General features: G+C 44.7%; 1 protein-coding gene across 4 annotated transcripts in view; it reads left to right on the top strand.

The window, feature by feature from the left end:
* Positions 1-2540: 2540 nt before the first annotated feature.
* The window catches only part of WWC3 (WWC family member 3), a 62412-nt gene continuing 51529 nt past the window's right edge, over positions 2541-13423 (top strand). For 2 of the 4 annotated variants that reach the window (XM_053387251.1, XM_053387249.1), the window contains exon 1: positions 2543-3267. In XM_053387251.1, the coding sequence (XP_053243226.1) occupies positions 3011-3267 (257 nt within the window). In that variant the 5' untranslated portion in view covers positions 2543-3010. Of the gene's footprint in view, positions 3268-13423 lie in introns of all 4 variants that reach the window. The other 2 variants (XM_053387250.1, XM_053387252.1) reach the window with 2 other exon arrangements.

Here is a 13423-nt window from a genome sequence, read left to right as displayed (position 1 = left end):
AATGTCTATAATGCCCTTCATCTGAGGATCACAGGGAGGTTTACAATATAAAAACATAAAAATATGCAGCATAGTAACAATACCTATACGCCCCCATGGTGGTCAGTGGCTACTAGTCATGATGGCTATATTCCACCTCCACTGTTGGAAGCAGGTATCCTTCTGAATCTTTGCAGGGGTGTCGCAAGGGGGGTGGGGGTGGGGGTGGGTGGGCCACCCCAGGTGTCATCCCTAAGGGTGTGTGTGACAAAATCCTCACCATTCGTATCGGCGCGGTGGCACTTGCAACCCCATTGGCAGTGCTCACACCCATCAGCGGTGCTCACACCCCCATGGCAGCTTTCGTATCCCCGCACCAGCTCTCTCACCCATCCGTGGGGCTTGCATCCTCATGGCGGCTCCCTCACCCTCGTTGGTGGTGCTTGCACCGCCGTGGCGGTTCTTTGACCCGTGTCCTTGACGCTCGCACCCCCATAGATCCCACGCCGCAAGCCACACAACTTTGGGGGACCGTTCCTAAAAAAAGCTCAGCAACTCTGGGCAAGCTTTCCTGCACTGGGTACCACTTGACCCTGCTACGCCTCTGCTTCTTATGTGAACACTTGTTGCCAAGTAAGATTGTCTCCCATGAATATGGTCTTAATGGTGTGTCCAAAAGTGACATGGATCCTTCCACAGTGGGGACAGTTTTTCGGGCGGGAGTTGATCACGGTGAGCGTTTGCCAAATGTGCCTTCCTCTTAGCTCATTTCTCCCTTTTGTCCTGAGTTTGGGCTTCTTCAAAGTCCATGACATGTTTGCTAGAGGCTATTCTCTAATTGGAGTGTTCACAGGCCAGTGTTTCCCAGTTATCTGTGTTTATACATACTGCATTTTTAAAAGATTTGCCTTGAAAGCGTCTTTAAATCTCTTTTGTTGTCCACCGGCATTACGCTTTCCATTCTTAATGCTGGGAATAGGGTCCTGAATACCAGTTTCTGTGAACTGCAAGTGGACAGAGTACCATATGGACTTGGACAGGATTTTTATGAGGGGGGTAGGCTTTTGTTAGGAGGGACAGAACCTCAGATTTGTATTGATTGTATTGATTTTGATTGACTTAGGGGGCAGCTGCCCCTCCCCAGCTACGCCCATGAAGGACTATTGCAGGCTTCCCATAGGCATTTGTTCAACCACTATGAGAACAGGATGCTGGAAGAGACTGGTACTTCAGCCAGACTCAGCTTGGCTCTTCATTTCTTCTTGTCCTTCACTTTGGCTGAGCGATGGGGAGATTGTGCTTCTTCTCCAGATGTTGTTAGGCCACAGACCCCCCCCCCATGAATCATGTTGTGTGTGTGTGTGTGTTGGGAATCTCCTGGAGGGTGCCAGGTTCTGCCTCCCTGCTTGTGCATGTTGGGCTGCAATTCCATGCAGTATTGTTAAAAGGGAACATGTCCACAGGAAGAGCACTTGTTTCCAACTAGATGCGTACTGTACAGGGCTATGCATAAAGTGTGCCTTGAGCCTCAGCATCAGGCGTAGGAGCCAACGACTAGAGCAGGGATCGGCAAAGTTTTTGTGGCTTGGGCCAGTTCACAGTCCCACAGACACTGCAGTGCGCGTATGCATGCACAAACGCTATTTCTGGCGCTCCTTCCAGCGCAGAGGTGTGTGCAGCTTCCCATTGGCTGCAGGAGCTTCCTGCAGCCAATGGGAAGCCAGCCAGCATTGCGGAAGGCGGTCCCCCGCTGTGCTCCGCAGTGGTTTAGTTCGGTGCATGGGAGCCAACTGAGCAGGCGGTGGGGGTTTCCGAGCGGGCAGCGAGGGTCCATGGGCCAGTTAAACGACCCTCATGGGCCGCTTGTGACCTATGGGCCTTAGGTTGCTGACCCCTGTCCTAGCGGCTGAGGTTCTCCCCAATAAAAGATTTGAGCCCCCCTAAGTTAATGGTCATTGCCATTCAAATGGTTCTAGTTACAGGTAGATAGCTGTGTTGGTCTGCCATAGTCGAAACAAAATAAAAAAATTCCTTCCAGATACATATCATGCACATGAAAGCTCATGCCAATAACAAACTTAGTTGGTCTCTAAGGTGTTACTGGAAGGAATTTTTTTATTTAATTCAAATGATGTGATTGCTTCAACCTCAACATTTTCTTCAAGTTGGCATCCCTGGCATCAGTGGGCCTCTTCACACGTTTGCAAGGATACCAGCACCCTTCGTTTGCAAGGATACCTGCATCTCATTCTGATATACGACCAGTGTCCCTGGCAACATGATTCCAAGCAATGTGCTCTTGAGCGCAAACGTCGGGGGGGGGGGAGAACCTGCCCAACTTTGCCTTAAGCGTATTTTTTGTTTTAACTTTTAAAAAGAAACCCCACACAGCTCTCAGCTGCATTCATTCCTCTCGTCCTTTCAGACCCCATTTCAGAGCGGAGTCCTTTCATTCCTCTCAGGCCAGTTCCCCCTCTTACTCCCTCACGAGGGAGCAGCTCTGCTGCTGCTGCTGCCGCCGCGCCGGAGAAGAGGCGACGGGGCGGAGCGGGAGGCGGAGGGAGCTCGCTGGGGTTTCCTTTTTTTCCCTGCCCGAGCGGAGAAAGATGGCGGGGGCAGGCGCCGGCGGGATGGCGCTCAGGGAGCCGACGGGTCTGCGAGGCTGAGCTGCTGGAGGAGGCCGCTCTCGGGGGCTGCTGGGAGGCCGAGAGGGAGGAAGGAAGGGCGGGAATTTCGCGGTGGCGGCGCTCTCGCTCTTCCTCGGGCGAGAGGAGCCGGCGGCGGCGGCGGCAGGGCTCGTCCCGGGGCCCGACCAGGGGTGTGGAGGCGGGAAAGCGAGAGGATGAAGAGCCCGGCGCGGCGGCGTCGCTGCTGCTGCTGCAACCCGGGGAGCCGCCCCAGTTGTGTCCCACCAGGCCGGGCCGCTCGCTAGTCCGTGCTGGAGGCGGCGCAGGGCAGCCCGGGCGCCGCGGCCGCAGAGCAGCTGCTGGAAGGGGAGTGCTTGCCGCCCAGGCTCCGGCCCGCCGGGGCCATGCCGTGGCTGAGCGGAGGGCGGCGGCGGCGCCAGCAACAACAGCCACCGCAGCAGCCGCCGCCGCCGCCGCCGCCGCAGCAACAGGCTCCAGCCGCTATGGGGCAAGGGATGGGGCAGCCGGCAGCGCCGCGTGGCCGGGAGAACTCGGAGCTGCCTTTGCCCGCCGGCTGGGAGGAAGCGAGGGACTATGATGGGCGAGTCTTCTATATCGACCACAACACCCGGCAGACGTCGTGGATCGACCCCCGGGACAGGTCAGGAAGGGCGAGGAGGCCCCTTATCCTCCCTCCGAATGGAGGCTCCCTTTAGCAACAGCCCCGCCGTGTCCTGGGACGGCCCTTGCTTGAAGGCGGCGGGGCCTGCAGAAATGGTCGTCGGAAGGGAAGGTCTAGGCTCAGGGAAAGAGCATCTGGAGGGGCCTGCGATTTTAATTCGGAGCAAGGGCCACCCCCCTTTCACGCTCTTTCCCCGAGTCGCCTTCCTTCCTTGCAAGTTTAGGGATGGTCGTTCCCGGTTCCGGGGATCACACCGCAACTCCATTTTGTCCCGTGTCATTTTTTGGGAGGGGAGGCTGGCGAGAATAGTGTTGAGCGCGCCTCATTGTTCTCACTCGCAGGAGATGGGGCAGGGCGGGGGGCATTTTCGCCTTCGCAGTGCCGTGAAGCCAGGGCTGTTTTCTTTCCTTCTCCCTTCACTATCTTGTTTTAGCAGATTGTGGCTTGAATTCCTATACCTCTGTCTGATAACAGCAACGGATTCTGACCTAGGTGCCCCTGTAAATCTTTTTTTTTTCTGTGTGAGAAGGATTGCCTCTGTTCTGAACAGTAAATTAGTAAGCAGGCAGGACTTAGCAGTCTCTCAGCTTTGCATGGGTAACGTGTTATTAGGTTGTTTTACTTAATAAGAGTAGAAAATCCCCCCTGCCCCCAATAATGCTTAGGTGTTGTGTCCTGGACATAAAATCTAAAACAACGGTATTGCAACAGTTCATTCTGGCTCTGTTCTGTGACATTTTGTTTCTTTTAGAGGTTATGGCAAATGCAGCATTTTTAAGGCATACCAGCTTGTATTCCGACATTAATAAGTATTGTTACTAAAATTGTTTTGGGACCAATCAGTATCCTGATGTGTCTTTGTATATTTATTGAATGAAGCTTTAATCATCAAAAAGCAGAAGGGTTCTTTGGCTCCCTCTCTATAATAGAAAGCTGTCAGCTTCTTTTGCTGAAAAAAAACCTTTTCCAAACCTCTAACATTAAAAGCAAAGGTTGTGTTGGTGCATAAGAAAAAACTCGAGTCTACAGTTACATAGTACCTTTAATAAGAACAACCAAAAAGGTCACAAACATGTTACTTTTAGGAAACTTTGAACAAGTTTTAAAAATGTTATTTCTAAGCCTGAAATCCTACGCATTGTAATTTGAAAGTTTATTCTGTAGAAATTAGTAGGCCTAACTTCTGATAAAATATGCATGAAATTGAACTGATAATAGTATTTAAACTTAGGCACTATTAGTACCAGTGACAAAAGAAGCTAAACACACCCTCTTAACAGTTGTCAGTGATTTTATGTAGTGAGTTTACTTGTCAAAAAGCTGCAGGTCTTTTTTTTTGTCTAGAGCCAGCATGGTTGAATGGATAAAACATTGAAACTGAGTCTAGAAGACTGGAGCTCAAACTGCATTTCAGCTGAAGACTTGGGATGAATTGTAATCACTTATTTTCCTATGTTTACAAATTAGAAAATAGTAACACTTTGTACAATTGCATGATTGAGATAATGTTGCATTAAGTTGCTTTACACATGGGAAGTGCTACAGAAAACATGTTACTTACTATGCCTTTGAAAACATCATGACTGTGGTGGATGCAAGAATGCAAAGTTTATTTTTATAGCTTTTGACATTGATCCCTGTGCACACATGCTAAAAATTTCATTCATATTTATTTGTTTGTTTTATTACACTTCAAGGGCAGCAAACATCAAAGAAACAATACAGCACAATCAAAATTAAAATAATCATAGTCATGTTTGGAAGATCACATAGATGCTGCCAAAGCATTTATGAATTAATGTACTGTCAAGCTTTTTTTTTTTTTTTTGTATTTTGTTTTAAAGATCTTGCTCCTGTTTGTGACTATTGTATGCTGGTGCTAAAAGGAAAATAGAACAAGCAATATCTTTTGGCAGAACTCCTTAACTGTCAGCAGGATTTCCCATGACGGCATGTGGGCTAGGGCTAAGACTATGATTCCTGTGGTATATGCAGGCAGAGTTCCTATTTTATCATATGCTTTTATGGATCCTACTAAACTAATTATAACCATGTTTGCCTAGATAGATCAAAGAAAAGAAATATTTGAAGGGAAAAAATGTCAGGAAAAGACTTGTTTCAGAAGGAAGCTAGCTATAATATGCTTTTTATGATCTATTTGAGAAATACTTGCAGAGACAATTCACCTGCCTTCTTTTGAGATGCATACTGATTAGGGGTGCTGTCAAAATTTGCTCCAGCCTGGTTTTGTAAACTAACTTCTGGATTTTTTAAAAGGTCATCTCAATGGACAGGCAAAATTCCAGGACACAAACACACATGGATTGGGGGCAGGTGTTCTGGTTGCCCTACTCCTAGCCTCCACTAGCCCTCCCCTCCCTTCCCAATTCTTAATCTTAAACGGGAAAATTGGTGAAGAGCAGAGAGAAGGCAGTTCCCCCATCCGCTTTTTCTGTCATCTTGATACTCACTGTAGCACATAAGGACTAAAGTAGTGCTGCATTTCAGAACTTAATAAAAGTAATAGCAAGGGCTGCTGCAGTGGTCCCAAGTGCCATTGTTTTTCAATTCCAATTCCTAGCACACTGCATGTCAGGAATGAAAAAATTAAGGAGAGTTCACCTGTAGCTAATATCAAGTAACGGAAAGCTCAGAGTGGGTTGTCCTACCCTGCCATCCTTGGCAAACAGGGAATTCTGTTTTGTTGCATGTCTTTTTACAACATCTCTGTGATTCAGTTGGGCCTCTTTTGATCTGCCTGAGCACCTTCTGAATGTTTTCCTACTGGGAAGCTCTTACTTTCCTTTTGCTTCATTGGAGTTCTTCAGGAAAGTGTTCCTGGCCCTCTCCACTTCCCTCTGCATTTATGAGGAGTGGTGTGCCTACAAGCTGGGTCAGGCCATAAAGCAGTTTGATGAGTTCTGCCAACCCAGTGAGTTCAGTCACAGTTTCTTGTCTGTGATCTGAGTCTCCATCACAGCACAGATCTCAGATGAGAAGTTCAAACCTTTCTACTCTGCCCAGTCCAACGGTTAAGAAATTGCGCTGTCGTAGCACAGGGCTGAGAGGAGACATTGAAATATCTCTTCTCAACCTATCACTGTAGTGGGGGTTGCATGTGTGCACCTGTGTTTAATTATGAGAAAGAGTCCATATGACCCTTGCAAGGTTGGCTGAGTTTTTGAATGCATCCCTCTGGCTGAAAAGTGTGAGCTGCCCTTGCTGCATGCGCTGCCTGAGTGGCCTGCCCACATCCAGTGATTTTGTACCACCTACACGCTGATGACACTTCTACTACTTTGCCCCCAAGCTCTCGGCCTTCCCCAAGTTTCATATCTCCAGCTGCTTTTAATATTTCCACCTAGACATATTTCTGCTTTGTTGTCATTTTCCAAGCTCTTATTTCCTTTGCTCATTTTACTTACCCATTGAAATATTGAGCAGGCATGTAGCAGAAACTGCTTCCTGTGCTTCCCACGTCTAGTCCATTGTCAAACTATGGTGTGTTTCCCGTTATAAAAACATGGCTGTTGCTGCTTGATTCAGCAAAAACAAACAAACAAAAAGCAACAACAACCCTCTGGTCCTCACCCTGGTCATATCTTTCCTTGATTACTACATAATTTCCTCCTCTGGTTTTCCCTTCTCTCACCTGGGTCAACTGCTTTTCCAGCAACTTGCTGACAAAGCATTCACCTCTGTTGTTGCCAGAATCATTCACTACCTCTTTGTAATGCCCTTCCTTAAAACCTTACACTGACTTCCTGTCCATTCCTGAATCCTATTCAAGCTTCTTATCCTTGCTTTTAAAACCATGTAGGCCTTGCCTTCTTTATCTCTCTAGTTTTCATATACATCTCCATCTGTTCCCTTATCTTGACCACCTATTGCTCCCCTAAGCCATCTAAAGTTCTTCATAGATGACGGTTTTGCTGTGTTTTATGCATGGAACTGTCTTCCAGAGTGCCTCCAGAGTGCCAGTGTGCTTACTTCTCCTTCAGACCTATCCTCTCCTTTTCATTGAAGCTGTTGGTACAACTCACTGGTCTTCAAATGTTGTTATAACTAAATCTGAATAACTTCAATAATTAAGTTATTTTCCTGTTAACCCACTGCCTCCATTGTTGTTGTTGTTGTTTTATACTCTGCCCATCCGGCTGGGTTTCCCCAGCCACTCTGGGCAGCTTACAGCACATAAGAAATTGTAAAACATTAAGCATTAAAAATTTCCGGATACAGAGTTGCCTTCAGATGTCTTCTAAAAGTCAAATAGTTGTTTATTTCCTTGGCATCTGATGGGAGGGTGTTCCAAAAGGGTGGGCAACACTACCGAGAAATCCCTCTGCCTCGTTCCTTGTAACCTCACTTCTCACAGTGAGGGAACCACCAGAAGGCCCTCGGAGCTGGACCTCAGTGTCCGGGCTGAACGATGGGGGTGGAGACGCTCCTTTAGGTATACAGGACCGAGGCCATTTAGGGCTTTAAAGGTCAGCAGCAACACTTTGAATTGTGCCCGGAAATGTACTGGGAGCCAATGCAGATCTCTCAGGACCAGTGTTATATGGTCTTGGCGTCCACTCCCAGTCACCAGTCTCACTGCCACATTCTGGATTAATTGCAGTTTCCAAGTCACCTTCAAAGGTAGCCCCATGTAGAGCGCATTGCGGTAGTCCAAGCGGGAGATAACTAGAGCATGCACCACTCTGGTGATACAGTCCGCGGGCAGGTAGGGTCTCAGCCTGTGTACCAGATGGAGCTGGTAGACAGCTGCCCTGGACACAGAACTGATCTACACCTCCATGTACAGCTGTGAGTCCAAAATGACTCCCAGGCTGTGGACCTGGCCCTTCAGGGGCACAGTTACCCCATTCAGGACCAGGGAGTCCTCTACACCCACCTGCCCCCTGTTCCTCCAAAACAGTACTTCTGTCTTGTCAGGATTCAAACTCAATCTGTTAGCCGCCTTCCATTCTCCAGTCGCCTCCAGACACTCACACAAGACGTTCAGTGCCTTCACTGGTTCTGATTTAAAAGAGAGGTAGAGCTGGGTATCATGCACATACTGATGAACACCCAGCCCAAACCTCCTGTTAATCTCTCCCAGCGGCTTCATATAGATGTTAAAAAGCATGGGGGAGATGACGGAGCCCTGAGGCACCCCACAATTGAGAGCCCAGAGGTCTGAACACTCATCCCCCTGAGGAAGGAATGGAACCACTGAATAACAGTGCTCCCAGCTCTTCTAGCCGGTCCAGAAGGATGTCGTGGTCAGTGGTATCAAAGGCCACTGAGAGATCCAGCAGAACTAGGACACAGCTTTTACCCTTGTCCCTAGCCCACCAGAGATCATCGACCAGCACGACCAAGGCAGTTTCAGTCCCATGATGAGGCCTGAATCCAGATTCGAAGGGATCTAAATGGTCTGCATCCTCCAGGCAGGTTGAGTCTGGGCCCCTGCCCCTAGGCCAGGTGGAAACGGCCTTGCAGGGAGTGGTCTTCAGCACTCATTCCCATCACTTTAATCTGTAGACTGCTTTTTGTAGATTGCTTGATCTTGTGACCCTAATTCTTTTTAAAATGCTATGTGGCACTATACATTTGTCACATTATTATTTCTATAGATTAAATTTTAACAGGCACTTGGTTTAATAAGATTACATCTGTTCTTGTTTGATTTTTTAAAAAGGAAAGCTGAGTATGTTGTCATTTAGAAACTAGTCATAAACCTTTTATCTACATTTCCAAGAAAGAATGTTTGTGAGTATTATGCATTCCTATGAAAGAAGAAATATCTGTGTGTTTTCCTATACTGAATTGTGTTTTCATAACTGGAGAGCTTGAATATCAGCCAAAACTACTTTACCAGAAATACGCATGGAATGTTAAGTAAACCCATGAAATGTTGTGCTTTTGTTTTTCACAAAACAGTAAAAATGTGTGCAGTTTCTTTTTGTATTAATAATGAACGAAGGGCACTAGCCAAATTTTCAAATAATTTTAATTTTTCAACACAAACTTTGTAATCAGGTTTTCCATGTTTAGCTCTAATAAACAAATCTATGGCAAGGATTCAAAGAGCTACTTTGAGCATCTTTCGTGGGACATTTTGTTTTGAAAAGCAGGTCTTGCTATATCACTGCTTTGCTGAAAATCCTTGTGATTTCAAAAGCAGTTTGCCCTGTGGCATAAGGAACCAGCATTTGAGAAGCGTAATATAAAGTTCGTTTGGATGTATAGAAGGCATTGCAAGGTGTTTTTTAAAAATAGTATTTCAAATTGCTTCTAACATAATTTAAATACTCTACCAACCCAGGAGCTAAATCGGGGTGAAGAACAGCAATGGGCTCCCTTAGCTCCTGACAACAGGCGGCTCATTTTCTTTTGCAGCCTGAAAGTAAAAATGTTTCTTTGCAGGCATGGCTTGGGTTCCATCTACATCTCACCAGGATTTGAGGTCACTGCCGATCAGGTGATTGATGGTAATTTCAGACCACTTTTGGCAGGGATGAGCTATGAAATTCCACACACACAACACACACACTATTACACAAGTACTGATAGCATGCTAACACACATGAAATAATTGAAGGTTGCACCAAAATTCAGATGAAAATGAGAACCGTCTTCCTTGTTTGCAAACTGAATGAAGATGTTAGATGATGGCTTAGTGAAACTAGTATTGTATTTAAGCACCTGCTTAATTTGTAGCTGATACAGCTCTCTGTGTGGAAGTACATGCTGTACAGAGCTATGGGCTTGGAAACCTCAGAAGCTTCTCTTAAAACTTCAGAAGTGTGAAAGTCTCTCAATGATAAAAACAACCTTAATCAGTAATAGTTTTAATTGGCAAAATATGCGTAGTTTTCAACTAAATAAATGCATAAGCAGAGTGACTTCACTTGTACAACAGGACTTTTTCTTCCCTCTCCTTCCAAATTTGCCCCCCACTGTCCCCAAATATGCTTTGTATTTAGGGGGCATGCAGGAGGAAGAGAGGGGGAAGAGTCTAAGTGAATGTCATTCTGCTTGCACCACTTAACACAGGTGTACCCAATGTGGACCTTCCAGATCTCCACTCGCACCTCCCTGACTATTGATAATGCTGATTGGGGCTAATGTGAGTGTAGTCCAACACATCTGGAGGTCACCTTGTAGCCTACCCTGGTCTCGTATGCTAGTGCATGGAACAGGAGTTTTATTTCTCTCCTAATTGAGGTTGTTGGGATGAAGAAAACTTGGAGGATGCAGGGCACCAGGAGTGGAGTGATGTTTGACAGGACTGCGAACTCAGTTCTAGTACAGTGGTACCTCCAGTTGCAGTCAGGATCCGTTCCAGAGCTCTGGTTGGATTTCAAGGTTTCCACAGCTGGAGGTGCCTGTTCTGCACATGCGCGCAGCACAGTAGAGCGTTTTTGCACATACGCACAGCGTGGTAGAGCGCTTCTGCGCATGCGCATGTGGCGAAACCCGGAAAAATACTTCCGGGTTTGCCGCGTGCGTATCCCAAAGGATACGTCACAAGAGGTGCACGGAAGTAGAGATACCACTGTATTGAAAACAATTTTCTGAATTCAGTTTGTGCTTAGAGTAAGGTTACCAGACGTCCCTGTTTCCCGGGGACAGTCCCTGGATTTACAAATCAGTCCCCTGACAAAATCCTATCATTCCTATTGAAGTTGAAAAGTGTCCCCGGATTCATTGAAAAAAATCTGGTAACTTTAGCTTAGAGGCACCCTGTTCCTTAATGCTGAGAATACTGTTTTATCCCTTTTACACCTGTTTCTGGTTAGTTTATCCTGGGGTTCTAGTAAAACGTAGAAGATCCTGCCAGTGTGCCCATCTCTGCTTAAGAGGATGGGAAAAGAGATGGTGATATATGCCAATTTAATACAGCTGTGGATTAGATGATGAAGAATATTTTGCACAATCCCAGCTCCCTTTAAGTGTCATTCTTGTATATCCAAACTGTTTTGCAATGGAAATCATTCTTATTCTGGACTCCTTTTGTGCTAGGACACACTTCTCAAATTCTCATATGCCATTCAGGCACGAAACTGGTTAGGGAACTTGTTGTGAAAGTGGTGATTAATTTGATATGAATAACTTTATCTGTCATTCTGAATTTCACTTGAGTATCCTGCTACAACATAGGCGAGCTTACAAAAACTGGTATGCAGTATTATTCAAGTTGTTTTCTCCAGTTCTAAGGATTTCATTTAGGATTTCATTTGCAGATAGATAGTAGAGTTCTAATGCTATAGCTAGATGACTTTTAAACTTAATTTTTAAAAACTATTTAGTACAATAGACATACTTCAGTTTCACCATCAAATAATGTGTTTCTGTGCTTCGTGTTCCTTCTTTTTAAAATAATATACTTATGTAGACTTTTTTAGCCACCGGGCCAAAAAACAACAAATAATAGTATCTTGAAATAGTACCAAGATTTCAAAAAGCAAATAAAATGACATTTTTAGCTCTTTTAAAGATTCATTCTCCTTGGTGAATTCTCTTTGTACATGCTCCTTTTCTTTCACTGTTTTTGGAAACAGTTTTCTTAGCATTCAGGCTGTACACACAGCAGGGCACACTACTGAGCTTTCTTTCCTGCTGTGTGTAGAACATTTTAATGTGGGACAGAGACTGAAGACAAGAATCTCTGTCCTTTTTCATACTGAACTGAGTAGGGCCTACTTATGTAGCCATTTATATAACCAGAATCCAGTAAATTTTCCCGTGTGCTGGCAAGAGGGGAGGGAAATTGCGTAAGCCTGAGATGTATCTCTGCCTTGGCATATGTACAAGCTAGACATTAAAGATTTGTGTAAACTTGTCTGAATATTAAATGCAAATTTAAAAAATAAATAGGCTTTGATTTGACTTGAATGCTTAGGTTACATGCTTCAATATTTGATAATCTATTTTTGTTAAGATTCACATCAAGCTGTTCATTTGCCTATGTCTTGTAAGCTAAATGAGCACATTGCGGGTTTTGCAAAATACTAAAAGGCCTGGAGACTGCAAAATTATTTCATATAGGTTTTGCTCTACAGGTTGTACTCTGAAATTAGTTTATAAATATTTCAGAGGATTTATAGACTTATGGACAAAGTTCATGTATAGAAAACTGCAGTGAAGATGAGCCATTATTAAGCAGAAGGATGTTTTAAAGTTGAGAATCAATCACAGAGCATCTACAGTTCTGGTCTGGAAAATATGTGTCTGCCCATGGAAATGCATTTATTTTGCTTTTCCATGAATAAACCTTTCAAAATGCAGGATTGTAAATTTGTAGCTTTAAGTATGCATAAAAGTATACAATGTATATTTAAAATACACTCTTGGACTTGAAAAAGCTCTGTGCTGTCTACTTTTGGTGGAGACAGAAAAATTAATGAAAATATTTTTTAAATGTCTCATGTTTGTCACTATTTTTTTATTATCTAGGATGCCATCATTAATCCCATCTATTTATAATGAATCCAACTATATATATTTTACACACATACATCAGAGAAATCATAGTGCTCATAATATGGCAGGATTTCCATTTTTTGTTCTACTTGCACTGAAACAGCTTTTCGCTACGCTAATTTTGAACTTCAAAACCAATTGCTTAATAATTGAATATATTATTAAGAAGAGTCTAGGCAAGTGTTTTATCTGTAGATTCATTTTAATGTTTTATTGAACAAACAGCACTATTCCATATTGGAAGGTTTTCCCAGCCTTTCTTTTTCTGTATTTTTCTTTAGCAGGACAGATTTGTTCTTTCTGGTATTCAGGTAAAGATACTATATGTAAAAGAAAGTCCAATACAGCATTTATAAGTTGTGGAATGAAAGGTATGCTTGCTCTAGTTCCTTCAGGAAGAATGGCAGACTACTTTCCATGTATCGGACAGCTATATACATACTGTTTCCATTTCCAAATCAAAATATTTCTCCTTCAGTTGGTGCCTTGGCAGTGGTGAGGAACCTTTTTCAGCCTCATAGGCTGCATGCCAGTGGTGGGTGGGACCAGAAGCAAAAGTAGAGGAGCAATGAATGTGACTTTTACCTTCACACAGAGGTTTCTATATATACACATCCACCTCCTCCCCACATACGTAACTCTTCTTCATCCAAGCAAGCAA

The sequence above is a fragment of the Podarcis raffonei genome, chromosome 4 (assembly GCF_027172205.1).
Source record: "Podarcis raffonei isolate rPodRaf1 chromosome 4, rPodRaf1.pri, whole genome shotgun sequence".
Classification (NCBI taxonomy): Eukaryota; Metazoa; Chordata; class Lepidosauria; order Squamata; family Lacertidae; genus Podarcis; species Podarcis raffonei.
This window is presented reverse-complemented; position numbering and strand designations above follow the sequence as displayed.